This window comes from Pongo pygmaeus, chromosome 4, assembly GCF_028885625.2.
Source record: "Pongo pygmaeus isolate AG05252 chromosome 4, NHGRI_mPonPyg2-v2.0_pri, whole genome shotgun sequence".
In the NCBI taxonomy this organism is placed as follows: Eukaryota; Metazoa; Chordata; class Mammalia; order Primates; family Hominidae; genus Pongo; species Pongo pygmaeus.
In genome coordinates, this window is record NC_072377.2 from 145,147,306 (window position 1) to 145,175,024 (window position 27,719).

The following is a 27,719-nucleotide window of genomic DNA, read 5'->3' on the forward strand; positions in this document are numbered from 1 at the left end:
AGAGGGCTCTTACGGAAGAGAAACCAAAAGCTTGTGTTGTTGTGGGAGAGGGGCGGCGGGGAGGAACATGGTCTGGAGAAAGGAACAGCCAGCCCTGTACAAGACAGGACATGGGGCTGGTTCTTACAGGGTTAACAGTGTTGCTAGACAGGTAGATACAGAAAGGCAATTTGGGCAGCTGTAGCTGTCTGAGGAGACACCGGGCAGAATATAGCTTTTGGCTGGGAACTTGTTTCATCTCCCCCAGCTGGAGCACGTGTGGGTTTTGTTGTTGTTGTTATTGTTGTTGTTGTTGTTGTTTTAGATGGAGTTTCACTCTTGTTGCCCAGGCTGGAGTGCAATGATGCAATCTTGGCTCACCGCAACCTCCACCTCCTGGGTTCAAGCAAGTCTCCTGCCTCAGTCTCCTGAGTAGCTGGGATTACAAGCATGTGCTACCACGCCCGGTTAATTTTGCATTTTTAGTAGAGATGGGGTTTCACCATGTTGGTCAGGCTGGTCTTGAACTCCTGACCTCAGGTGATCCACCCGCCTCCATCTCCCGAAGTGCTGGGATTATAGGCATGAGCCACCTTGCCAGGCCAAGTGTGGGTTTTAGAAGCTAGCCTGGGTTAGGTGCAGTGGCTCACGCCTGTAATTCTAGCACTTTGGGAGGCCAAGCTGAAAGGATCATTTAAGGCTGAGTTCTAGGCTGTAATAAGCCATGATTGCACTACTGCACTGCAGCCTGGGCAACAGAGCAAGACCCTGGTTCAAAAAATAAATAAATAAATAAAAATAAAAAAGTTTTTCTTGGAGAAATAAGAAAATAAAATTTTTTAAATTAAAAAATTAAAAAAAGAAGCCAGACAGTTGCATGAGGAAGGGATCAAGATCCAGGCCCTATCCCTGGACAGAGCATGGTGCACAGCAGGTACTCAGTAAATGGCTCTCCAGGGGCTGGATGGATACTGGGAGAGAAGATATGGAGGATGGAATGATGGCCTGTAGATATTTTAACATGCTGTTTTGTGGAAGAGATTGCAGACTTCATTGATTAACTCCAAGGGGTAGAATTAAGTTCAAGGGAAAGAAATTGGTTTTAAGAATAACCTTTTTCCTAGATTTGTACTTAATTGAACCTTTGCCTAAGTTATATGGCTTTTTAAAAATTAGAGGTTTCCTGTAAAAATTCTTAGGTGCCACCAGGACCCTTATCTTCTGGAGCTGCCAAGGGGGTCTGGGAGGAGACAACATCAAATAATTACACTACAACTTAATGATAGCTGTGAAAAGGGTTATGAAGAAGCTGGGTCATTGGTACAATGGTTCTGAGTAGGTGACACTGGACTTGACATGTTGAGAAGGGTGTTGAGGGAAGGATGCTGGTAGAAAGAAAAGGGAAGGATGCAGGCAGAGAAAACAGCTTGTGCAAGAGCCTCCCCCAAGAGTGGGAGTAGGGTGGAGGAGGAAAAGAGCAGGGCTTGTTGACAAAGAGAAGGTCCCAGAAGAGGTGAGTCCAGATTGGAGAGGTATGCAGGGGTTAGACCATGTAGGGCTAAGTCGGCCACAATTCCAATTTTGAATGTGAGGAACACGGTTTTTTATTCACTAGTGTTTCCTCAGTGCCTAGTAGACTACTGGCGCTCAACATTTGGTGAAAGATTTTATCCTAAAAATTATGGGAATTCAGTTTTATGCAGAGAAGTGAAATAATGATATCTTTCTCATTTTCATCACATATAAAATGAGAATAATGGTCATTGTGGTGAACATTCTGTAAAGCAAAAATAAAATTCTAAGGCCGCCCCCCACAACCATCTGAATGAACTTCCTCCTCAGCCAGGGCTCTTTCAAAATTTAACCCGAGTGACCGTTTCAGGCCATGATGGGAAGTAGGGGTTGAACGTGCCTCATTATACCTCTCCACCGTTAACATCAACACAGACTTTAAGTTTGATAAGAAACATTTTACAACCCATTCTCTCTGAAGCCTAGGATTTGAAGATTTCCTCTGCAAATAAGAACTTGGGTCTCCACAATCCTTTATCTTAACCCAGACATTCCTTTCTATTGATTTCAGGTCTTTAGAGAAATTCAACCAATTGTCAACCAGAAAAATTTAAAATCTACCTATAAGCTGGAAGCCCCCCACTGCCCCACTTCGAGTTGTCCCGCCTTTCTGTTGTCCCACAAACCAATGTCTTTCTCTCTTTCTTTCTTTGTCTCTTTTTCTCCCTCCCCTCTCTTCCCTTCCTCCTTTCCTCCTTTCTTTTCTTTTTCTTTCTTTCTTTCTCTTTCTTTCTTTCAGGAATAACGCTCAAAATCCTAAGGGAAATTGAACACTCGAACAAAGGATTATTAGCAAAGCAATTTTACTTCTGCGCAGAGCGGTGTCTGCTTGGCCAGTCGCCATGAGAGCACACCTGAACAAAGGGGCACAAGAGCCTTTATTCCTGACGCAAGTCCTGCCCCTGTACCCTTTCCCCATTGGCCGGGGTCGGGTCATACAATCTAAACTAATCCCGGTCGGCTAAACATTTGATTTTTTTAGGTAATGTGGGCAGGTAAAAGAAAGTGGAGAGGAAAGGGGAAGGGGTGCCTGTAATGAACTAGAAAGTTAGTCCTCTTTCCAAATAAGGAAAGGAATGTGAGCTGGTTCTGATAAAGTCTGGTACTGTGGCGTGCCTCGGCATCTAACGAAGGCAAAAAGGAGAAAAAGGAAAACAAAAGTGTTTGGGGGTTGGGGGGAGTACTATGAATTAAAGAATAAAAGATTGATCTAATTATTTGAAGAGAAACCTCATCATATCCCAGATTTCTTTCTTTTTTTTTTTTTTTTTGAGACGGAGTTTCGCTCTTGTACCCCAGGCAATGGGGCGCGATCTCGGCCCACTGCAATCTCCGCCTCCCGGGTTCAAACGATTCTCCTGCCTCAGGCTCCCGAGTAGCTGGGATTACAGGCACCCACCACTACGCCCGGCTAATTTTTGTATTTTTAGTAAACATGGGGTTTCACCATGTTGGCCAGGCTGGTCTCAAATTCCTGACCTCAGTTGATCCACCCGCCCCGGCCTCCCAAAGTGCTCGGATTACAGGCGTGAGCCACCAGGCCCGGCCCAACCAGTGTATTTCTTGAATGAATTGAAGTCTCATATCTCCCTAAAATATGTAAAACCAAGCTGTACCGGACCACCTTGGGCACATGTTCTCAGGACCTCCCGAGGGCTGTGTCAAGGGCCATGGTCACTCATATTTGGCTCAGAATAAGTCTTTTCAAATATTTTACAGAGTTGGACTCTTTTCGTTGACAATTCAATGACGCTTCAAGCGTTTTTGGCAGCTCTCATCAGTGAGATCCACATTAATGGTGAAACGGCATCGTGGCGCTTCCTGGAGTTCGGGGTTGTTTTGAACGTTCATCTAGAGCCTATTGTGGGTGGGGAAGTTGTGTTTGCTGAGTAGATTGTGACACTGCTGGCTTGGGGCACTCGAGGTCAGGGATGAGAGACTTTTTTCCCTAGAATTGTTAAAACAGGAAATCAATCAGAGGCAGAGCGGCGCCTCTGGCTCTGGTCTGGTGTTGCAGAGTCTCTAGCCCTCGCCCCGCCCACCGTCCCCGCGAGGCGTCCACTCGTCGAGCCCCGCCCTCACCCAGCACCCACCCGGCTCCTCGCGCCCTCCCCGCCTGGTCCCGCCCTGTGCTGAGGCTGCGCAGTCGGTGCCATCTTCTACGCCCCTGGGAGCGTTGTGGCCGCTGTTTCCTTCGGCTTTCCTCCTCCTCCACCATGTGGAGCCGACGTCAGGGCCGCCTCAGGCCCACGGTCTGCGGGGTGGAGGAGCTACGGCGCCGCCGGCGGGAGCGGGAGGCAGGTGTGGGCGGCCGAGGGAGCGCGGGGGTATATGGCGGTCGGAGATAGGTTGAGACCCCAGGCTCGGAGCCGCGGGTTCTGGGTTCTGGTCGTTCTTCCCACGCTCAGCCGGCTCCTCTGCCCCCAGCACTGCGGAAGGCGCGGAGGGAGCAGCAGCTGGTCAGCAAGAGGCTGCTGAGAGACGACACCCCAGAGGAAGCTGGAGAGGGATGTGTGGCTGCGATCCTCGGGGAAACCGAGGTGAGGGGGCAAGGCAGGGTGCGCTGGAGTCCACGCCCGCTGGCGCCGGACTCCCGGGAGTACTCGAGGCCTGCCCCAAACCTGAACGGAATCCACTCTACACTTCCATGCATCCAGTGGGTCAAGCCAGAAACAGGGGAATCATCCTGCACAACTCTTTGACCCACAACCCCATATCGATCCATCATCAAGTTGTTTACCTTCTGAAGAGCTTTGGAGTCTTTACATGCCTCACCATCGAAGCTGCCACCACCACCTCCTCTCTGGATACTACTGCAGTCTCCTAAAAGGTCACCCTGCATCTATGCTTGTCTCCGTCAATACGTCCTTTAAAAACATGTGGAGACCAAAATCTTTCCTGTGCCTTGCAAAGCATAGCATGGTCTAGCCTCTTCCTAACTCAAATTTTATCAGTTTTCTCATCCTACCCACCGTCCTCTTTTTAGTTCCTGCAACGATATATCGGACTCGTGTCTCAAGCCGTTGGCATTCGCTACGTCTAACGTGCGTTTCTTTTGGTATTCTGTCTTGAGAGCCTATTTTTTTTCTTTTCTTTTTTTTTTTTTTTTGAGACAGAGTCTTGCTCTGTCGCCAGGCTGGAGTGCAGTGGCATGATCTCGGCTCACTGCAACATCCGCCTCCCGGGTTCAAGCGATTCTCCTGCCTCAGCCTCCCGAGTAGCTGAAATTACAGGCGCGCGCCACCACTGATTTTTGTATTTTAAGTAAAGGCAGGGTTTCACCATGTTTGTCAGGCTGGGCTGGAACACCAGACCTCGTGATCCACCCGCCTTGGCCTCCCAAAGTGCTGGGATTACAGGCGTGAGCCACTCTGCCCGGCCACCTACTTGTTTCTTGTAGAATATTAATCATTATCTAATGGTTTGTTTATTGTTATTTCTCCAACTAGACTTTAATTGCAGGAAAACCTAGATCCTGTGTTGTCATTGCAAACTCGGTTGCCTGCACGTTATCTGGCATATAGTTAAGTACTCAGTGTTTATTGAATGAGTGAATGAAAGGATTTATTCAGCAAGCATTGAGTATCCCCTGTATATTATGTTTATGTACATAGTTTACCGTACATACTATGTTGACATATGTATTATCAACTTATTCCTAGGTCATGCTATTCCATTGTATGCTTACTTTATGCCAGGACACTGTGCTGGTCACTGAGGTACACAAAGATGAAAGGATAGAGTCCCTTTCTTTGAGGTGCTCACAGCCCGGTGAAGAAGACAGATGTCACAAGGGAAGGAAACATGAGGAACAAGAGAAACTCCTAAGTCTCTCAAAAAGAGCTAACTTCCCAGAGGGAATGAGGAGCAGAAATCTGAAGAGAGTGGGAAGCTGGAGAGAGTATCCAGGCAGAAGGAATAGCATGTGCAAAAGCTCGGAAGTGTAAAAAAAAAAAAAAAAAAAAGCTCATGTTATGCTAATTGTTGTTAGAGTGTAGGTTGCATGGGGAGAATGGCTGGAGGAGTAGGTTTTGCCAGGCTGAGAGGTTTAAATATCTTTGAAAGAACCCTGTATGAAGGCAGGATGGATATTGTTATTCTCATTTTCAGGTGAGGAAACTTAGGTTCAGGTCCCATGTGGAGTAAGTGGCAGGTATGGTATTAGAACTCAGTTCTGATTCTCTGTCCACTCCACTGCAAGGTAGATGCTTATTAGTTGCATTAGTGTGAATGACAAGTTCTGAAGGTGTGATATTGGAAGGCTCACAGGTGAAGTGGGCAGAGAGAGACTTAGGACTTGCTTTCTGGGAACTATGTGTTCTCCTTTCCCTGCCCTGAACTCCAGGTGCAGCAGTTCCTGCGGCAAGCCCAGCGGGGGACAGAGGAAAAGGAGAGAGAGGGGGCTCTGGTCAGCCTTCGTCGAGGCTTGCAACACCCTGAAACACAGCAAACCTTCATCCGGTCAGTGTGGATGGTGTGGGGGAGGGAGGAGTTGGGGCTCTGAGGGATGGACCACAAGCTAAGCAGGGCTCTGGTACTCACTCACATAGGCTGGAGGGCAGCATGCGGACCCTGGTCGGGCTCCTGACCAGCAACCAGGCCCTGCTGCAGCTTGAGGCGGCTCGGTGCCTGCATGAGCTCTCTCACTCCGAGCAGTCCACCGTTGCTGAGGCCTGCCTGCCAGCCACTTCCTACCTCCTCACCTACCTCTCCGGTCACAGCTCAGACTTCATAGTAAGCCCTGTCCCTTCCTATCTTGTTCTTGGTTTAGATTTTAAAATTGTGCTTTTGGGACCAGTTTGAGCTGGCAGGTAGGAGGAAGAAAACATGTTTGCCCTTATGCCTACAGCCATGGCTACACCCATCATCTCCCCACCCTCTTGTGAGCCTCAAGGATAGCTGCTCCAGCGTCCCCATCACCTCCCCTCCCCATCTCCCCACACCCAGCCTGGCATCAAACAGGCCAAGCCCAGTGCTTTTGTTGCCTGTTCTCAGGAGCTGTGTCTGTATACACTGGGTAACCTGATCGTGGAGAGTGAGGCTGTGAGAAGGCAGCTCCTGCCACAGGGCATTGTTCCAGCCTTGGCTGCCTGCATCCAGGTGACTCCTTTCTTCTTCCCTGGGCAACCCTTCCTTTGCTCCTCCCCACATGCTCCATCTACTTTGGTTAGGTAGCTCCAGCCTCTGCCCTGTGCCAAGGGGCTGAAAATCTCTGAAGACCTTATGACCCAGCTTCCAGTCAGATCCTTACCCTGTCTACTTCCAGTCCCCCCATGTGGCTGTGCTGGAAGCTCTCGGATATGCCTTGTCCCAGCTTCTACAGGCTGAGGAAGCTCCAGAGAAGATCATTCCGTGAGTAAAATTGTCTTTAGATGTGCAGCCAGAGGTGACCCACTCAGTAGTATAGCTCCTGGATGCCTGAATGATTTCCAAAGCTGTTGCATATTTTAAATTCATGTGTCTGGCTAGGAAGGGCTTTGGGTTTGGACACTTTCCCATCTGGGCAGGGCTTTGGGTTTGGACACTTTCCCACCTGCTATCAGGGTTTGGTAAGAGCCACTGGCATCTTCGTGGTTCCTACTTACAGCCCTGCTTCTGCCAGCAGCTCCATCTTGGCCTCCACTCTCCCTCAGCACATGCTACAAATGTTGCAACCTGGCCCAAAGCTGAACCCTGGGGTCGCTGTGGAGTTTGCCTGGTGCCTTCATTACATCATCTGCAGGTAACAGGGCAATTGGGAAAGTACCACAGATCTTCCCTGGGGCTCCCTTCCATGACATTCAACTCTTTGAACTTGTGTGTGGAATTGCTATAGTGAGTTTTCCTCCCTCCACTGTCTTCTCTTTTTGGAGCCCAGGAGACCCACAGACCTTAGCTGTTTCTCTTTTTTTTTGAGACAGAGTCTCACTCTGTCACCCAGGCTGGATGGAGTACAGTGGTGCGATCTCAGCTCACTGCAACCTCTGCCTCCCGGGTTCAAGCGATTCTCCTGCCTCAGCCTCTTGAGTAGCTGGGACTACAGGTGCGTGCCACCATGCCCAGCTAATTTTTGTATTTCTAATAGAGACAGAGTTTCACCATGTTGGCCAGGCTGGTCTCAAACTCCTGACCTCAGGTGATCCACCCGCCTCAGCCTCCCAAAGTGCTGGGATTACAGGCATAAGCCACCACGCCCAGCCAACTGCTTCTCTTCTTAAAGGTGGAATTGACTATATACATAGGGACTGCTTGCTTCCTGTTGCCCAGCCAGGTCAGCAATCCTCTGCTCATTGGCCATGGGGCTCTGTCTACTCTGGGGTTGCTGCTGTTGGACTTGGCTGGGGCTGTCCAGAGAACTGAGGATGCAGGACTGGAGCTGGTAGGTGAAGATGTCAGGTGAAATTCTGGGAGCTGTTTCCTGATACTCTGGAATGCAGGTAACCTCTTCCTTCCTTCTTACACCTGATGCCCCAATTTGTCTTTGCAGCTGGCATGCCCCGTGCTTCGATGTCTAAGCAACCTGCTAACTGAGGCAGCAGTGGAGACTGTGGGAGGGCAAATGCAGCTCAGAGATGAGCGTGTTGTGGCAGCCTTATTTATCCTTCTGCAGTTCTTTTTCCAGAAACAGCCCAGTCTGCTCCCTGAGGGCCTCTGGCTCCTCAACAACCTCACTGGTACGCACCATAATCTGCCCAGGCCTGGGCATTTGGATAATGGGGATATTTCCTCATGGCCTAGGCTGAGGTGGGTAGTATTGACAGGGGTGGTGGGGGAAAGCAGTTTTTCACCCTGGTACTTCTCTTCCAGCAATCAGTCCTAGTTTCTGTACCTCCTTGCTCTCCCTGGATCTGATTGAGCCTCTCTTACAGCTGTTGCCAGTATCTAATGTGGTGAGCGTAATGGTATGTATTGGGGTTACTTGAATCCAAGATCTGGTAGTCGGATTGTATGGGACAGCAGTCCTGAGCCCTCAGATGTACCCTTAGTGGAGAGCCAGCAGGTGGTGGTGTGTGGCCTCAGGGCCCAACCAATCTAGGTGTGTGTCCCTTAAACTGGATTATTTATCCTTGGACAAATCAACTAACCACCTTAAGCTTCAGTCTTCTCACTTATAACTGGGGATAATCTTGCATCATAGGGTAGTTGTAGGAGTATGAGAACATGCATGTAGAAGAGCTTGGCATGGTGCCTGGGCATGTGGTCACCATGTCATATATTTTAGCTATTGTTATAATCTTTGTGTTTCATTCTTTGTAGACTATATATGTGTCTATCTGCAGGTGCTCACAGTTCTGTGCAATGTTGCAGAAAAGGGTCCTGCTTACTGCCAGCGGCTGTGGCCAGGGCCCCTGCTTCCCGCCTTGCTGCACACACTAGCCTTTTCTGACACTGAAGTAGTAGGCCAGAGTTTGGAGCTGCTGCATCTGCTGTTCCTGTATCAGCCAGAGGTATAGGTTTCTGGCCCACGTCCTCAGTCACCCCTGTTCTGAAGCCACACAGTGGCTCCCTTCCCATCCAGTCCTAACTATAGTTGTTTCTCTGGGCCTGGCTAACCTATATAGGTTCCATGTCAGAACCTTCATCCTCTTGTGGGGGAATGCACCCTCTAAAGTGGGCTGACCCATGAGGCTGTGGGAATTGAGTCTTAGGACACAGAGACCAGGTGTGTTGAATTTTCTTCCCTGCCCCTAGGCTGTTCAGGTCTTCCTGCAGCAGTCAGGGCTGCAGGCCCTGGAAAGGCATCAGGAAGAGGCCCAGCTCCAGGATCGTGTGTATGCTGTCCAGCAGACAGCTCTTCAAGGGTGATCTTGTTTCTCAATGTCAGTCATTCCCCTCTCTAACATCAAGCTTGTTTGTCCAGTAGAGCTTTTGGAGATTTAGGACCATAATGAGGTCTCATGTTCTCTGCTCCCACACCTAAGCCAAGACCTTTGGGTCCCAGCTCCTCCTCTTTGACTCAGCACTATCTAGGCAGGAGGACCAAAAGGGACTCAGTGTGGTCTACTTACTCTGGGGCCCTAGAATCCCTGCCCCAACCCTTCATTTTTCCTTCAGCAGCTGGTAGCTTTTGATGAGACAGAATAAAGTTTTATTTTTATATTAAGCTACTTTGCCTCAGTGGTTACACAGTAAGGGGTAGAGGGTAGATGAGGACAAGAACACCCTGAGAAAGTATTTTACAGCACAAGCTTTATGAGGAATAGGAGAACACATTTTTTTCACATTATACTAAGTCCAGCAGAGCCCAGGCTCTGGGGCTGTTGCTCTTAATCCTCAGTGGAGGCTTCAGGCTTTAGCACGTTCTCCAGGGCTCTGGTTACCTGATCAGCACTGAAGTTGTTCAAAGGGACATTCTTCTCTTGGCCAAATGCTGAGGAGAGAGAGGGAGGTGTCTTTATCTATTCTGCACCGTGGAGGCTACCAAAGTAAAACAAAAGATCTTTGTCTTTATCTTAGTCTTGTTAAGATGGGAAGAGTATTAAAGAGATATGATCAAAATACATTTGGTATGCCTAGAATTAATACAATAGGTCTCAAACACATCTAGGAAGCCCAAGTCCAAATAGAATTTTGGCTGATTCTGGATGGCCACAATGGGTTGTTTCAGGGAAGCTTTCGGGGGCACTGTAGGCATTTATTATTAACTATGGTGAGCAGTGTATTGCATGGGTACAGCCTCCGCTGGGTGCCCATTTTCTCTCTCTTTTTTTTTTTTTTTTTAGATGGAGTCTTGCTCTGTCACCCAGGCTGGAGTGTAGTGGCACGATCTCCACTCACTGCAACCTCCACCTCCTGGGTTCAAGCAATTCTCCTGCCTCAGCCTCCTGAGTAGCTGGGATTACAGGTGCCTGCCACCACGCCCAGCTAATTTTTGTATGTTTAGTAGAGACGGGGTTTTACCATGTTGGCCAGGCTGGTCTCGAACTCCTGACCTCAGGTAATCCACCTGCTTCAGCCTCCCAAAGTGCTGGGATTACGGGCATGAGCCACCGCACCCAGCTGGGTACCCATTCTCTAGGCTCCCATAGGCTATCTAACATAATACCCAGCACAATACACTAAAGTTACTCGTGTCTATCTCCTCCTGTAGTCTACTGGCTTTTGGAAGGAGAACCTTTTTTCCTTCTCCAATTATTAGTGCATGTCTAATGTCTACTGGGTCTCACAGATGTCTACTCTGAGAACCAATCTGCTTAAGGTGGTCACTCTCCTCCACCTCCTCCCGACATTCCCAGGGCACCATATAGTTAAAAGCTGTGATTAAAATCCTGTTATTCAGTATGTATAAACATTTATTGCATACCTACAATGTGTTAGGCAACATGATAGGAAAATTTCATTTTGCAATACATTGCCATGCCAGTCTTAGAGGGGTAAGTGCATTCTAGGAAAGGGGAATAAATGTAAAGGCTCAATCCTGGTAAACTCTAGCTGCATTACTTTAGATGTGTTCCACAAAGTTTTGATTCCGTTTTCTAATCTCTACAATGAGAAAAGAAGAACACGCTTCCTCCTAACTAATGAAGATTAAATGAGTTAGGCAGGGAAGCACTCAGCACAGGGCCCAGCTCTACACGCTCAAAATTACTGAGATTCTCACACACTACCTGGACTGACACTGGCTACACGTTATTTGGAGAAACTATATTGACTAGCTTCTCTCCTGTCTGAAGCCCATTCTTAACTACAAAAACGTCAGCTCCTGGTCCCTACGCAAGATTCGGTCAGCCTCCATACTTATGTTGCCCGGAATACAACGCATCATATAACCCTGCGAATATAAATTTCTTCATGGAAACAAGATCAACAGCAAGGCTGAAGTCCGAGTTCTAGTGTCTCCACGGGTTTCCGCACGACCTTAGGCAGTCCCTTCTCTTCTCAAACCCTTGTTCCCCTACCGGAGCCCCAGACCCCTGGCGTCCCGCACTCACCGTAGCGGGCCCAGAGCTTGGGCTGCACATCGGAGCATTCGCGGATTAGGATGGGTAGGTCGGGATTCGCCTTCTTCAGCTCCACATAGCGTTTCTCAATGAAGTCCCTGCGGGGCCGGAGAGAGCGCCGCGCGTGTTGTGGGCGCGGGCTTCCCTCAACTTCAGGGAGGTCAAGGACATGACCCCGGCGTCCCGAAGCCCGCCCGCCTCACCACGCCGCGCCTCACCTGACGCCCTGGCTGCCAGGCGAGCGCTGACATAAGTGGATGCGAATCTCACGCAGGCCCAGCTTTGCCCCGATTCCTCGACTCGCTGCGGCCGCCGCCATCCTTGCTAAAACCGAAGTCGCCAATTCCAGCTCTTCGGGCCAAGTGCTCCGGTCTGACCAACAGCGGACCCCAAAGCCTAGGCCATAGGCTGCATGAGGCAGGGGCGGGGTAAAGCTTGGCCAATGATATAAAAGTATTGTAGAACCGCTGCGAGGTCAATTTCTTTGCGCTCCGGGTTGGTCAGAGGGAAAAACAGGAAGCGGAAAGGCTGCGAACGCAAAGCAGTGTGGGTTGATTCTGAGGTGCACTGTGGGAAAAGGTTTGTCGCTGCGGTGTTGCTGTTGGAGACTCAATTGTTGGTGACAGCGGAAGAACGACAACAAAATGCCGGAGCGAGATAGTAAGGCTCAGGCCATCCGTTATTTCTTCCCCATGGCGCTTGGGGCACTTGGCGCATTATTGTAGCTTCTGAGCTTAAGCCGGGTGTGTGTGTTTGTGTATGTGTGACGCTTGAGCCCGGAGAAGCCGTAGGGTCCTAAGTGAGGCCGACAGCTCCAAACTCCGTCCCCAATCCTCACTCCTACTCCAAGTGATGATGGGCGGCTTTTGTGTGTGGATCGCTTTCCCCCAGTTCTGTCCCCATACTTAATCCTGGGTTGCGCGTATTCATCTTTTACGTTGTATTTTAGACGCGATCTTCCGGAAGTCTTCTCTGATCCTCCAGCGCAGGATTAGGTCCTCTGCTTTGTGCTCCCACAGCTTCTTGTAGTTTCCCATTTCGGCACTTATTACATTGTGTTGACACTGCTGCTGTTCTAACTTTTGTTCTGTATTGTTCACTACTATATCTCAGATTTTTGCTAGGATCTGACACATAAGAGACTGATTAAATTAACGTCAATTCTTTTTGTCAGGTGAGCCGTTCTCCAACCCTTTGGCCCCCGATGGCCACGATGTGGATGATCCTCACTCCTTCCACCAGTGAGTATTTTGTGCTAGGACCATGGAAATGAGCTGGGCAATGAATAGAAAAGTGGTGGTGATGGTGAAAGAATTTTGAATGTCTTGTCATCAAGGATGGTCAAAAATTATACCCGCTGGCTCTTTATCTCTGTGAGACTTAACTGGATCAGGCCAAGTGCATAAGGGTATTAGAAGGGAAATTCCTGCAGGAAAGGTGTTAAGTTTTTTTTTTTTTTTAATACGTGTTGTATAATTACACATTATATAGGAATTACTTCTTCCGATAGCAAATTAAAACGTAGGAAATAAGAGTAAAATCATCTTTTTTTTTTGAGACCGAGTTTCGCTCTTGTTGGTCAGGCTGGAATGCAGTGGTGCGATCTCGGCTCACCACAACCTCTGCCTCCCGGGTTCAAGCAATTCTCCTGCCTCAGCCTCCCGAATAGCTGGGATTACAGGCATGTTCCACTACGCCTGGCTAATTTTGTATTTTTAGTAGAGATGGGGTTTCCCCATGTTGATCAGGCTGGTCTTGAAATCCTGACTTCAGGTGATCCACCCGCCTCTGCCTCCCAAAGTGGTGGGAGTACAGGCGTGAGCCACCGTGCCCAGCCCCTGGTAAAATCATCTTTGATAACATCCCCAATTCCAGTCCGTTTCTTTTTTTTTTTTTCTTTTCTTTTCTTTTCTTTTTTTTTGAGACGGAGTCTCACTGTTCCCCAGGCTGGAGTACAGTGATGCAATCTCGGCTCACTGCAACCTCTGCCTTCTGAGTTCAAGTGATTCTCCTGCCTCAGCCTCCCAAGTAGCTGGGACTGCAGGCATGTGCCACCATGCACGACTGATTTTTTTTTTTTTTTTTTTGTATTTTTAGTAGACACAGGTTTTCACTATGTTCATCAGGCTGGTCTTGAACTCCTGGCCTGAAGTGATCCACCTGCCTCAGCCTCCCAAAGTGCTGGGATTACAGGCGTGAGCCACTGTGCCCAGCCTCAGTCCTTTTCTTAGAAGTAACCACAGTTACCTTTTTTTGTGTATCTTTTCCTCCTGTTGCCCAGGCTGGAGTTCAATGGCATTATTTCTGCTCACTGCAACCTTTGCCTCCTGGGCTCAAGCAATTCTTCTGCCTCAGTTTCCCCAGTAGCTGGGGTTACAGGCATGCCCCACCATGCTTGGCTAATTTTTGTATTAGTAGAGACAGGGTTTCGCCATGTTGGCCAGGCTGGTCTTGAACTGCTGACCTCAAATGATCTGCCTGCCTCAGTGGCCCAAAGTGCTGGGATTACAGGCGTGAGCCACCGCACCTAGGCCCTCCTACTCTTTTTTAAATGCATTTATACACATACATGCATATCTGAGGAAAACACAACATTGCTTTGTGATTTAAAATATTTGAGTTAAATGATATTATGCTGTGTATATCATTTTTGCAACTTGCTTCTTTTTAAACCCTGCTCAGTGTTTCTGAGATTATCTTTCAGAGCAGTGACAAGCGTTCCCTCCTTGGCTAAACTTTAGTCAGGTTCCCCAAAGAGTCCTATTTTTCAGCAGGACTCATCCGTGCCCTGCTGAGCACAGTTTTAACAAAGAAATCAACTGCCGCTCCACCCCCATACCTAACCAAGTTGCTTTTAGTAATTTTCTATAAATTCTCACTTGTCCCTGTTGTATTTGGAATTAAGTTCAGTCTCTCTACTCTATTACAATGGTCTTGACTCCTGTTACAGTATCTTCAATAAAGTCTTCCTTGGGGAGAAGAGGAACTTGATTAGATATCAAGGGTGGGAGAAGAGGAGCTGGACTGGAAATCAAGAGTGGGAAAACTTTCTGTGAACTGACTTAGGATTCCTTTTTAAAACTGAAGTCAGCAGGCCAAGGAAGAGCCCTAGTCAGAAGAGAGCTTTAAAGGAGTCTGACTTTAATTTGATCAAGAGAGGAGTCAGTCTTTGTTAGTGTACCAATTAAAATAATCTCTTGTACCATTAGTGCTGTCTTTTCCTCTTTGGGAAACACCATCATAGTTTAGTTAGTCTCCAGCTAATAAACACTTAGTCTGTTTCAGACTGATTCTTTTCTTTTTTTTATTTTGTTGAGATAGAGTCTTGCTCTTTTTGCCCGGGCTGGAGTGTAATACCTAGATCTCGGCTCACTGCAATCTCCGCCTCCCAGGTTCAAGCGATTTTCCTGCCTCGGCCTCCTGAGTAGCTAAGATTACAGGCGCCCACCACCACGCCCAGCTATTTTTTTTGTATTTTTAGTAGAGATGGGATATCACCATGTCGGCCATGCTGGTCTCGAACTCCTGACCTCGGGTGATCCGCCTGCCTCAGCCTCCCAAAGTGCGGGGATTATAGGCGTGAGCCACTGCACCTGGCCAGACTGATTATTTTCAAGGCTATAATTGAATTTCGTTTACAGGACTTCTTATATACATATGTCAGTAATGGGCCAGACTAAATTTAAATAAATGGAGTTGCTGGCTCATAGGATAGATATACTTAAATTTTAACAAGTACTGCAAAATTGCCCTTCAAATTGGTTATACTGGTTTACATTCTCATCAGCATTATATGAGAGTGTCCCCTTCCCAAATTCTCACTCACACCTGATTTATCAAACTTTTTAGTAGTTAACACTCTGATGCATTAAAATGGCATGGCATATCTGGTCAGGCGCGGTGGCTCACACCTATAATCCCAGCACTTTGGGAGGCCGAGGTGGGCAGATCACCTGAGGTCAGGAGTTTGAGACCAGCCTGGCCAATACCTCTAATAAAAATACAAAAATTAGCCGGGTGTGTTGGTGGGCACCTGTATTCCCAGCTACTTGTGAGGCTGAGGCAGGAGAATTACTTGAACCCAGGAGGCAGAGGTTGCAGTGGGCTGAGATCGTGCCACTGCACTCTAGCTGGGGCAACAGAGGGAGACTCTGTCTTAAAAAAAAAAAAAGCTGGGTACGGTGGCTCATCCCTATAATCCCAGCACTTTGGGAGGCCGAGGTGGGTGGATCACAAGGTCAGGAGTTCAAGACCAGTCTGGCCAATATGGGTGACAGCAAGATTCGGTCTCAAAAAAAAAAAAAAAGTGTCATATCTTTGTTTTAATTTGTATTTCCCTGATTTCTGTTAATTTAATCATGATTTTTACTTGTTCCTTTTTCATTTCTTATTGAGTTCTAATATTTAAAATCTTTGCCTTTTCTTCTAGATCAAAACTCACCAATGAAGACTTCAGGAAACTTCTCATGACCCCCAGGGCTGCACCCACCTCTGCACCACCTTCTAAGTCACGTCACCATGAGTAAGTCTTTGGGTGATCCAACCTGTCTCCCAACTTGTTTCTTGCTCCTTCCTATTTCTTTCTACTAAGTAGAATGACTTTTAATAGTCCCTCAGGTATTTATGATGCTCTCTAAAGTTTGAGAACTGTCCACCTACAAATATTGATGTGGATTTCTGCTTGATTGAAAGTGTTACTTTGGTCAGTATTCTAGGTCTTTCTAAAAATCCTCAAGGAGACTTCTTGGGGTTTCTGGGGCTGTGGCAATATTTTACTATCAGTGAATTTCTCATCTCTTCTAGGATGCCAAGGGAGTACAATGAGGATGAAGACCCAGCTGCACGAAGGAGGAAAAAGAAAAGGTGAAGGAAGGGTGAAGGGTTTTAGATTTTAAGGTGGACAGTGTTTAGGGGAAAGTAGGGGCTAATTATGAAGCTAGAAACTAAGATTTTTGTCTTGAGGCGCTCTACTTTCTTAATGAAACAGAGTGATACTTAGAGTGGCAGTAGAGGGCTTTGGAATAGGCCTATCTATATTTTAATCTCATCTTCACTAGTTTCTTGGTGGATAACCTAGACATTTGCTTAGCCTCTCTAATCCACAGATAGAATGGAGATACAGTAGCAATAATAACCTGTTTCAGGATGTCATGAGGATCAGCTGTGAAAGTACATGTAGGCATTTAGCACCAATGCCTGGCATATGGTAACCACCCAATAAATCTTGACGGCCATCATCATTATTATATCATCATCGTTATTTATACGATACAAAAGTTTCTGGACCTGGTACTTGGCTTTTCCTTTATTCTGAGAGTGGACCAGCAAATAATACATTCTTTTCAGCTGAAATTTAGAAGGTGGTAAAAATTCAGAAGATTTTCTGATTTTTGTGTGGAAAAGTCTTACATCTATAGGGAATTGGTGGAGTTGGGTGGTATTAAAAAGTTCTGAAGTGACAGATGGAGTGTCCCAAGTTGGCACTGGAGAAGTATATCTATAAGCTGGAAGAAGTTGTAGTTCTGATTTTTAGTAACTATGAAGAGGTGGCCAGCAGTTCTATCAGGACAGACATGAGCTTTTCCCCATAGAGAGTAGGTTGGAGATGTAGGGAAGCAAGCAGGAACAGTTCTGTTGACCTTGAGGTAGCAGCTGATGAGCCTTACACATTTGCCTTTCTCTGGTCACAGTTATTATGCCAAGCTACGCCAACAAGAAATTGAGAGAGAGAGAGAGCTAGCAGAGAAGTACCGGGATCGTGCCAAGGAACGGAGAGATGGAGTGAACAAAGATTATGAAGAAACCGAGCTTATCAGCACCACAGCTAACTACAGGGCTGTTGGCCCCACTGCTGAGGCGTGAGTACTGAGGGAACAGGGTATGGTTCTCTCAGCATCCGAGAGTCATGCAAATACAACGTGAACTCTTCCTCTTACTTTCCTGCCCTGGAGCCTACAATAAGTGATTTCAGAGGCATTTGCCACCCACAAAGGGCTGTTTTTTTTTTTTGTTTTTTTTTTTTGAGATGGAGTCTTGCTCTGTCACCCAGGCTGGAGTGCAGTGGCGCGATCTCTGCTCACTGCAAGCTCCGCCTCCCGGGTTCATGCCATTCTCCTGCATCAGCCTCCCGAGTAGCTGGGACTACAGGCGCCGGCCACCATGCCCGGCTAATTTTTTGTATTTTTAGTAGAGACAGGGTTTCACCGTGTTAGCCAGGCTGGTCTCGATCTCCTGACCTCATGATCCAGCCGCCTTGGCCTCCCAAAGTGCTGGGATTACAGGTGTGAGCCACCGCACCTGGCCCGCCCACCCCCTTTTTCTTTTTTTGGAGACAGAGTCTTGCTCTTGTTGCCCAGGCTGGAGTGCAGTGGCGTGATCTCAGCTCACTGCAGCCTCCGCCTCCCATGTTCAGGCGATTCTCTTGCCTCAGCCTCCCGAGTAGCTGGGACTACAGGTGCCCACCACCATGCCTGGCTAATTTTTGTATTTTTAGTAGAGATGGGGTTTCACCATATCCGCCAGGCTGGTCTCAAACTCCTGACCTTGTGATCTGCCCGCCTTGACCTCCCAGAGTGCTGGGATTACAGACGTGAGCCACCACACCTGGACAGTACTGCTCTAATGTGGCCTCTTTCATTATATAGGGACAAATCAGCTGCAGAGAAGAGAAGACAGTTGATCCAGGAGTCCAAATTCTTGGGTGGTGACATGGAACACACCCATTTGGTGAAAGGCTTGGATTTTGCTCTGCTTCAAAAGGTGAGTCCTGGTGGTCAGGTGGAGAGTAATACTGTCGTGCTGAATGCTCTTGTATGGGTCTGGCAAGATGAGGAGGGAGATTCCTGAGAGTTCAGACTGAGTAGAAGAAGGGCTAAAGGTGGCCCCTCTGAAAAGCTGATTGCTGCTCATCCTTCAAGTATCAGGCCAAATTTTATTTCCTTGGAGAAGCCTTCCCTGATCACCCAGGTGTGGCTAAGCACTTCCCTTCACCTCCCGCTTCCTGTACCTTTGCATAGCCCTTCTGTTTCATTTACCACAGAAGTTATTGCACTTTGTTGAAATTGTTTAATTTGTCTGTCTCATCTGCTATAAGCTCCATTAGAGTAAGAACAATATCTGTCATGTTTAATATTATATTCTTAGTTCCTGGTACAGTGTGGTGTAGTGGATGTTCAATAAATATATAAAGTGAGTGTCCTAACCCTGCTTGCTTTCCTGTTAGGTACGAGCTGAGATTGCCAGCAAAGAGAAAGAGGAAGAGGAACTGATGGAAAAGCCCCAGAAAGAAACCAAGTAAGTAAATATTACGGAAAGGTTGAGAGTTTAGAAAGGTGGGACCTAAAGTTGGAGCACATTTAGCAAAAATAAAACTTTTTTGTCTTTTCAGGAAAGATGAGGATCCTGAAAACAAAATTGAATTTAAAACACGTCTGGGTGAGTACAGTTTCTATACTAGTGACTATGCATTCTAGGTGAATCGTAGGGAATTTAATGCTCTGGGAAGGATATGCTTCTCCTTTCCCCCAACCTCCTTTCCTCTTTCTTTCTTTTTGAGACAGTGTCTCACTTAATCACCCAGGCTGGAGTGCAGTGGTGTGATCATGGCTCAGTGCAGCCTTGACCTCCCGGTCTCAGCCTCTTGTGTAGCTGGCACCACAGGCATGTGCCACCATACCACCATACCTAGCTAACTTTTTAAAACTTTTTGCAGAGATGGGGTTCTCTGTGTATTGCCCAGGCCGGTCTCAAACTCCTGGGCTCAAGTGATCCTCCTGCCTTGACCTCCCAAAGAGCTGGGATTCTTTCTTGCCCCCAAAACAATTAACTCCCATAAAATACTCTAATAAGACTCAGACATAGATTTAATTATTTCATATGTCATTTATGTCTCCTCAGGTAGATTGAAAGATTTTTCAGTTTGGGGCTTATGAATTAAAAGAAGTAACATGGTTAGTGATTAAAAGTTCAAAATTTGGAGTCAGAGAGACCTGAGTTTAAACCTTGATGATGAAACAGCACTAAGTGTATGATTTTAGGCAACTGACTTTGCTTTCTGTTTGTTCACCTGTAAAAATTGGGTTATTATTTATCACATGACTTTATTGTAGGGATGAAGAAAAATGAAATCTATAACATGCCTATCATATTGAGTAGTATAGCTGTTTTTTCCGTCATCATCAATATTACCTTAAACTTCATCCTTCTTCCTCACAGGACTTAATACAATACAGGTGCATAGTGCCCTTGAAGAGGCAATGTAGAAGAGTGGACAGGAGCCCAGGCTTTGGAGTTACACTGCCTGGTTCCATTCTTTGCTCCATTACTTAGTAGATACATGAGTTTACTTAAATTACTTAAATCTCAGCCATAGTATTCTTATCGGTAAAAAGGTGAATAATATCCACTTCATAGGGCTGTTGTAAAGATTAAATGAAGCAAAGCTTGCATCGCACTTGGCATGGTGGCTAGCACAGAGTAAGCACATAAGTGACAGCTGTTCTTGTAGATCCTGGCTACTTGCTGCTCTTCTCCTTATTGTAGGCCGCAATGTTTACCGAATGCTTTTTAAGAGCAAAGCATATGAGCGGAATGAGTTGTTCCTGCCGGGCCGCATGGCCTATGTGGTAGATCTGGATGATGAGTATGCTGACACAGATATCCCCACCACTCTTATCCGCAGCAAGGCTGATTGCCCCACCATGGAGGTGAGTGAATGGAATCCTGAGAGCCTATCATGTTAGCCTCAAGCCTGGGAATCAGCCTGGCCTCTGCCCCGTGTCCCTCATCCACCATGTCACCAAGTCCTTTTCACTTTTACCTCTTAAATCTCAACTGAATCCATTCACTTTTCCACTTTTTCACCAATAACATTCCAGTCTAAGCTATAATCATTTGCTGAAACTATTAACTTACTATTTTTTTAGAGACCAAGTCTCACTCTGTCACCCAGGATGGAGTGCAGTGGTGCTATCTTGGCTCACTGCAAACTCCGCCTCCCAGGTTCAAATGATTCTCCTGCCGCAGCCTTCCAAGTAGCTGGGACTACAGGCATTCATCACCACACCTGGTTAATTTTTTTATTTTTAGTAGAGATTGGGTTTTACCATGTTGGCTAGGCTATTCCTGACCTCAAGTGATCCATCCGCCTTGGCCTCCCAAAGTACTGGGAATACAGGCATGAGCCACTGCGCCAGGCCTCTGGAACTATTAAAAAGGCTTCTAATTGGTTTCCGCACTTCCACTCTGATTTGTTATTATATCTTTTTATTGAGGTGTTATTCACATACCATATAATTCATCCTTTAAAAAGAATTTTTTTTTAAAATTTTTGTGGGTATATAGTAGGTATATATATTTATGAGGTACATGAGATGTTTTGATACAGGCATATAATGCGTAATAATCACATCATGGAAAATGGGGTATCCATCCCGTTAAACATTTATCTTTTGTGTTACAATCCATTTATACTCTTTTAGTTGTTTTAGAATGTATAATTAAATTATTACTGCCTATAGTCACCCTGTTGTGCTATCATGTAGTAGGCCTTATTCATTCTTTTTGGTACCTATTAACCACCCCTACCTCCCCTACCCTTCTAAAATATACAGTTTGGCTGGGTGCAGTGGCTCATGCCTGTAATCCCAGCACTTTGGGAGGCTGAGGTGTGAGGATCACTTGAGGTTAGGAGTTCAATACCAGCTCTGCCAACATTGTAAAACCTGATCTCTACTAAAAATTAGCCAGGCGTGGCGGCATGTGCCCGTAATCCCAGTTACTCGGAAGGCTGAGGCATGAGAATTGCTTGAACCCAGAAGGTGGAGGTTGCAGTGAGCCAAGATCGTGCCACTGCATTCTAGCCTGGGTAACAGAATGAGACTCTGTCTCCAAATAAATAAATAAAATGTAAATTTTTGTCTCACTACAGTTTAGAAGCTTTTAGTAGTATCTCATTGTTAGGATAAAGAGCAAAGTCTTTACCATGCCTTTGAGCCTCTGCAACATCTGGCCTTTCTAGACTCCTGACTTTCTTGAATGTTCTAGACTCCTGACTGTCTTGAATGTTCTTGATTGACTTTTGACGCAGGGCTTTTGTGCAGGCTGTTTTATCTCTGGAATATCCTTTCACAGCACTTCCTTTCCCTCCCTTCACCTACTGTATTGTAATTCAGTCTTTAGTTTGTTAAGTGAATGAATGAATAAATGAAGAGATTCCTGCTCAGTGGTTTAACATTCTTGTTTCTTGGTATTTTCAGGCCCAGACCACACTGACCACAAATGACATTGTTATTAGCAAGCTGACCCAGATCCTTTCATACCTGAGGCAGGGAACCCGTAACAAGAAGCTTAAGAAGAAGGATAAAGGTACCTGGAGGGTTAGAGAGAGAAACCTTACCCACAGAGGGCGTTTGGGGATAAAACCAAGGTCTCCTGGAGCTTTCTGTCTCCAGAATATTGAGAGGCTCCTGGGAAGCAGAGAAAAATGGGAGTACTGGAGCATTGGCAAGGAGACAGTTACAGCCAGATTCTGTCTCCTTAACCTACCTAAGAAGCAGTGGTCAGGTCTGAAGCACGAGGGATGGAGAGTGGGTAGCTTATGTCCCATTTATTTATTTATTTTTAAAGAGATTTTTTGGTGAAAACCAGAAAACCTATACAGATTCTAAAAAGGCTCTAACACTTGACTCACATTTTATTTTATTTTATTTATTTATTTTTTGAGACGGAGTCTTGCTCTGTCACCCAGGCTGGAGTACAGTAGTGCGATGTCTGCTCACTGCAACCTCTGCCTCCCGGGGTCAAGTGATTCTTCTGCCTCAGCCTCCCAAATAGGCACTATAGGCACTACAGGGCACTATGGGTCTATAGGCATGCGTCACCACGCCTGGCTAATTTTTGTATTTTCAGTAGAGACGGGGTTTCACTGTATTGGCCTGGCTGGCTTCGAACTCCTGACCTCATGATGTGCCCACCTTGGCCTCCCAAAGTGCTGGGATTACGGGCATGAGCCACTGCTCCTGGCCTTATTTTATTATTTTTATTTATTTATTTTTTTTGAGACGAGTCTCGTTCTGTTGCCCAGGCTGGAGTGCAGTGATGCCATCTCAGCTCACTGTAACCTCTGCCTCCTGGGTTTAAGCAATTCTCTTGCCTCAGCCTCCTGAGTAGCTGGGATTACAGGCACCTGCCATCACACCCGGCTAATTTTTTTGTACTTTAGTAGAGATAGGGTTTCACCATGTTAGCCAGGCTGGTCTCAAACTCCTGACCTCAAGTGATCCACCCGCCTTGGCCTCCCTAAGTGCTGGGATTACAGGTGTGAGCCACCGCACCCAGCCTTGACCCACATTTTAAACAGAAGATGTCTAAAAGGGCATTAAGAGCTGGAGAGGATGGTGAAGTTCAGTGGAAATTAACTGAGGAGTATGTTCCTGACTCCCCTCTTTAAATTTCAGGGAAGCTGGAAGAGAAGAAACCTCCTGAGGCTGACATGAAGTATGTATCCTAGCCCCTGGCATCTGATCAGAGGGAGGGGGTCTGTGCATTTCTTGTGTCTGGCATTTTGGGGAGGTGTTGACATGAGAATCTGGAGAAATGGTCAGGGGGAGTGAAGGTGTGTGTGTGAATTTGGCCAGCTAGTGATCTCCATTTTACCAGTATTTTTGAAGACATTGGGGATTACGTACCCTCCACAACCAAGACACCTCGGGACAAGGAGCGGGAGAGATATCGGGAACGGGAGCGTGATCGGGAGAGAGACAGAGACCGTGACCGAGAGCGAGAGCGAGAACGAGATCGGGAACGAGAGCGAGAGCGGGACCGAGAGAGAGAAGAGGAAAAGAAGAGACACAGCTACTTTGAAAAGCCAAAAGTAGATGATGAGGTGAGATGTGGGCCCTTAGTACCAGGTGATGGAGTTGCCCCTCTCTGGAAATGTGAGCAAGGTTGGGTAAGGAATTGTTTCAGACTTGGGGGAAGGATGAGTAGGAATCTCTCATGGTAACACTAATCTCACATTTTGTGTTCTTTCCAGCCCATAGACGTTGACAAAGGTGAGTTGTATACACAGCATCTCACAGTTGCTCTAGCAGTCCTGCTTTCCCCTGGTAGGGCTCAGAGCTGGCAATGGTAGGATTGGGGGACTTCCTGGTTCTGGGTTCTTGTAAGAACTGTGTCTTGCTTTATTGAATAGGTGGAGTTCCCTCCACCTTCCTGGGCCATGGCAGGGCATATTTGCTCTTAGATATAATTCCTGTGGCCCTGGGGTTCTGAGGAGGCGAGGTAGAGGTCAAGTATGGAATGTTCTGGATACCCTACCCTCATCTCAACCAGAGTAACTCATTATTAATTGGAGTTTGTTTAAAACTTCATTAGATAAAAGGGTTCTATGCCTTAAAAAATGTTTTTTAAGTGTGTTGTGGGGAGGAGGTTGTGAGAGCCTCAGTTCAAGGTCTGGGCAGAGTTCTCTTTTCTCCTAGGACCTGGGTCTGCCAAGGAGTTGATCAAGTCCATCAATGAAAAGTTTGCTGGGTCTGCTGGCTGGGAAGGCACAGAATCATATCCTTTATTTTAATACGTTCCTGGGTTCCAGAGAACTGGTCTCTTTACTCCAACTCCCGCTGCCTCCCTGCTCCCTCCTACCCTGCCCCATTCCTTCCCTTTTATGCTGAATTTTGACAGGATGAAACCATCCCTTGTTCCTTCCCAGAGCACCCGTAACAGCTCACAGCCCTCTCAGAATTTTCATGTTGGGGCTTCTAGCCCTTGGCCCCCTCCTGGCTGAAGCTTTACAGCAATAGGTAGAATCCTGTCTAGTGTTTTCTTTAACATAGCGTATGCTGAAGAAGCCAGAAGACAAAAAGCAGCTGGGAGATTTCTTTGGCATGTCCAACAGTTATGCAGAGTGCTACCCAGCCACGTATGTGAAACCTGGTTAAGGAAGGGAGGCTGGGATGATTGGGAAACAAATTGGGGGTGAAATGGAAATTTGATTTGCTAAGTCCCAGGGCTACTTCTTTTTTTTTTTTTTTTTTTTTTTTTTGAGACAGAGTCTCACTCTGTTGCCCACGCTGGAATATAATGGTGTAATCTCCGCTCGCTTGCAACCTCCACCTCCTGGGTTCAAGCGATTCTCCTGCCTCACCCTCCCAAGTAGCTGAGATTATAGGCATGCATCACCACACCTGGCTAGTTTTTGTATTTTTAGTAGAGATGAGGTTTCACCATGTTGCCGAGGCTGGTCTTGAACTGCTGACCTCAGGTAATCTGCCCGCCTCAGCCTCCAAAAGTACGGGGATTACAGGAGTGAGCCACTGCGCCTGGCCCAAGGCTACTTCTTACTTGGATGAACTATTTTATTAGGCTCTAAGTGGGAGGTCTAGGGGATGGTCATTCCTATGCAGATAACCTCTTAGTCGGGTAGGTTTCCAGATGAAGCATAGGGTCAGGGTATGCAACATCTGTTTAACTCTTGCTTCTCCTTAGGATGGATGACATGGCTGTGGATAGTGATGAGGAGGTGGATTATAGCAAAATGGACCAGGTATGTAGTTAGAAGGATGGTGGGTGCCTTTGGGCAGTTATTATTTGTTTTACATATATCTCCTTCCCCACTCCTAAAAAATCTATCTCATTTACTGGGCCCCACCCTCCTTTAGCTGCAGCAGTAGAAACAGCAGCATTGAGGGTCATGAGCAGTTTAACTATTTCGGAGTCTTTGCACAAGATCAAATGACATAGGGTCAAAAATCTATTTTTTATTTCCTATAACAAAGTGCCAGGCTTTGATTCCCATGGTAGGCAGTAAGCAAGCATCAATGCATAAGTAGAAAGGGCAGAAAAAATTGCAGTCTTTGGAAAATAACTAAATTTTATTCTAGCCAGGATTGAAGTTTTCCTCTAAGTCTTAAGCAAAATTAAAAAGAAAAAAACCACTAATGCCACTAATAGTGAAGAAGTCTCTATTCTTCCCCTGAGTTCACTGTATTGAAATAGCATGGTTTAATCTTGGAGACTTGTTTAATCCTGCCTCTACCATTGATTAGTTTTGTGAACTTGCCAAGTTCTTTTACTGTTTATGCCTCAGTTTCCTCATCAGGAAAATGGAGAGAAATATAGTTCCCTTTTCATAGATGTTATGAGAATTAAATGAGATATGCATTTAGTGTACAGAATAATGCCTGTCACATAGTAAGTATGTAATAAGCATTTATTATTACTTATCAGGGTATGATTTATGAATTGTGGAACTTGGGATTATGGGAGAGTCTGGCTTCAATCAAGGGCTGAAATTCCATTTCCACTGACATCTCTTCCTTCCCCATCCCCCCATTCTGTCCTGCAACAGGGTAACAAGAAGGGGCCCTTAGGCCGTTGGGACTTTGATACCCAGGAAGAATACAGCGAGTATATGAACAACAAAGAGGCTTTGCCCAAGTGAGTTGGTACTGAATATGGGCAGGGTGTGAGGAGGGCTGTGGGGATTTGGTGGAATAGTGCACATAAGGTTAGCGGGTATGGTCTGGCTGAGATATTCCCAACTAAGTTCTTTGCCCACAGGACTCTGGGAAAACCTCGCCACTGCTATGCAATCTCTGATGCATTCTTTCCCAACTGCTTTTTTCAGGGCTGCATTCCAGTATGGTATCAAAATGTCTGAAGGGCGGAAAACCAGGCGCTTCAAGGAAACTAATGACAAAGCAGAGCTTGATCGCCAGTGGAAGAAGATTAGTGCAGTAAGTAGGATGGCGCCTTGGGTGGGAGGGTTTCAACTGGGAGAAGACATTGGCCTGCAGATTCAGGAACAGGCAAGGGGCTGGAGAGCCATGGAAATGGGAGGTCAGCCTTGGGCCTCAGGTGAGCTTAGATGGGCAGCTTGGTGATAGACTCTCCTGTTGTTTTTATAGATCATTGAGAAGAGGAAGAAGATGGAAGCTGATGGGTGAGCGGCATTATTCTTCCTCTGTGGGACTGGTGGGAATTGCTTAGTGTATTGATCTTATACTGACCCATTTCTCCTTCCATTGCAGGGTTGAAGTCAAAAGGCCAAAATACTAATCACCAGTTACAACCAGAGATGCTCCACAAAGATATGCTCCCCACTGTTTTCTTTCTACAGTTTCCAAAGTTTGCAAGATGTTTTTTTGTGGATGAATATAAAATTTTATTGTGTAATTACTTGGTTCCATTAAAATTGGTTAACTTGCTAGCTTCTTTGTTGAGCATGTCCCCTCCAGTGCCCTTGAAGCACCAAGAACACTAATTCCACTGGTTGTGTAAAATCACATGCAGAAAGTCATCAGTCCTTTCCTGAGCTGTGGTTCTAGATTCTTAGACAGTAAGGATGCTTTCTAGCCAGTGTGCCCAGTAGAGAAGAGAATAATGATCCTCACTGATGGGCAAGAGGTGGATAGAGGAATGTAAGGATGATCAGTCTCAAATGTCAGACTCATTCAGGCCCATCTTCAGGCCTAGTCCCTGGACAAAGATTTCCTGGGGATTGCAGTCAGCCTGATGGGCTGCTAATCTGATCCCCAGGCTATGAAGGACTGGGCTCTGGATGAAGGCATCTAATGAAAATCACTTATGGGTGGGAACCAAAACCGTTTATGAGTTTATGTCCTATGAGCTTTATTAATATTGAGTACAAATCACTGTCTCCTTGGCTAAAGGTGTAACCTTAGGGAAGTGCTTTGGGTTTAGAGCTGATACAGTGTGGCCCTGCATGTACAGGAATTCCTATCCTAGACCAGAAGGGTTTGGTGCCCTTCATCACCCTGAAACATTTGCCAAGGCCCAGAATAGATCTGTTGACCTTTGAATCACACCATTCCCTTCCCTTTTCTTCCTTTCTGCTCATTACCAGCACTTTGGTCTGGTGCTCATCATTAGGTGTCACTCATGCTTCCTGGCTGGATGCCACGCTGCCACTGTCTACCCTGAGCCCAAGATTTGTGGCCTCACCAGATCCAAGAAAGCTAGAAAGTCACCTTAGCCATTACCTTGTCTTTGATTATATTCACCTTGGTAGGACAGGTTTTTGTGAGGAAGCCAGCATTGTGCATGGCAAATAAGAGGCTGAAATTGGGCCTTGCTGCAATAGCACCTAGAATGGCTAATTTCAGACAAATGACACCATGGTTCTACGGATGTAGGCAGCAGTCCCAATTATTAAAAATGGTCACAGAGACATGGCACAGGTGAAGACATCTGGAGAGTCACTAAAAGCAAGACCTGGAGATTATTGGT

The 27,719-nt window shown here is 46.5% G+C and overlaps 3 protein-coding genes across 11 annotated transcripts in view; 2 read left to right on the forward strand and 1 right to left on the reverse strand.

The window, feature by feature from the left end:
- TMCO6 (transmembrane and coiled-coil domains 6) overlaps window positions 1-9,634 on the forward strand; it is a 51,251-nt gene extending 41,617 nt beyond the window's left edge. The window contains exons 2-13 of one of the 9 annotated variants that reach the window (XM_054489251.2): window positions 2,291-3,852; window positions 3,979-4,091; window positions 5,897-6,012; window positions 6,102-6,285; window positions 6,547-6,651; window positions 6,818-6,903; window positions 7,139-7,273; window positions 7,798-7,909; window positions 8,018-8,204; window positions 8,338-8,432; window positions 8,811-8,978; window positions 9,223-9,634. In XM_054489251.2, coding sequence (XP_054345226.1) covers window positions 3,768-3,852; window positions 3,979-4,091; window positions 5,897-6,012; window positions 6,102-6,285; window positions 6,547-6,651; window positions 6,818-6,903; window positions 7,139-7,273; window positions 7,798-7,909; window positions 8,018-8,204; window positions 8,338-8,432; window positions 8,811-8,978; window positions 9,223-9,336 — 1,500 coding nt within the window. In that variant the 5' untranslated portion in view covers window positions 2,291-3,767 and the 3' untranslated portion in view covers window positions 9,337-9,634. Of the gene's footprint in view, window positions 1-2,290; window positions 3,853-3,976; window positions 6,013-6,101; window positions 6,286-6,546; window positions 6,652-6,817; window positions 6,904-7,138; window positions 7,274-7,797; window positions 7,910-8,017; window positions 8,205-8,337; window positions 8,433-8,810; window positions 8,979-9,222 lie in introns of those variants that run through there. The other 8 variants (XM_063665557.1, XM_063665558.1, XM_063665559.1 and 5 more) reach the window with 8 other exon arrangements.
- Window positions 9,635-9,703: 69 nt separating this feature from the next.
- On the reverse strand, window positions 9,704-11,824 carry NDUFA2 (NADH:ubiquinone oxidoreductase subunit A2). Its single transcript, XM_054489260.2, has 3 exons — window positions 11,690-11,824; window positions 11,463-11,569; window positions 9,704-9,901 (listed from the first exon to the last, which is right to left on the reverse strand). Exons 1-3 carry the CDS (start codon window positions 11,788-11,790, stop codon window positions 9,798-9,800), a joined length of 312 nt encoding a protein of 103 aa, XP_054345235.1. The 5' UTR covers window positions 11,791-11,824; the 3' UTR covers window positions 9,704-9,797.
- A 176-nt stretch (window positions 11,825-12,000) lies between these two features.
- On the forward strand, window positions 12,001-26,679 carry IK (IK cytokine). Its single transcript, XM_054489247.2, has 20 exons — window positions 12,001-12,131; window positions 12,646-12,712; window positions 15,901-15,993; window positions 16,275-16,334; window positions 17,162-17,329; window positions 18,116-18,230; window positions 18,694-18,764; window positions 18,859-18,905; window positions 20,013-20,176; window positions 21,728-21,836; window positions 22,928-22,967; window positions 23,130-23,355; window positions 23,506-23,524; window positions 23,951-24,029; window positions 24,310-24,390; window positions 24,957-25,014; window positions 25,819-25,907; window positions 26,098-26,206; window positions 26,378-26,412; window positions 26,501-26,679. The coding sequence occupies exons 1-20, from the start codon at window positions 12,116-12,118 to the stop codon at window positions 26,526-26,528; spliced, it is 1,674 nt and encodes a 557-aa protein (XP_054345222.1). The 5' UTR covers window positions 12,001-12,115; the 3' UTR covers window positions 26,529-26,679.
- Window positions 26,680-27,719: the final 1,040 nt, after the last annotated feature.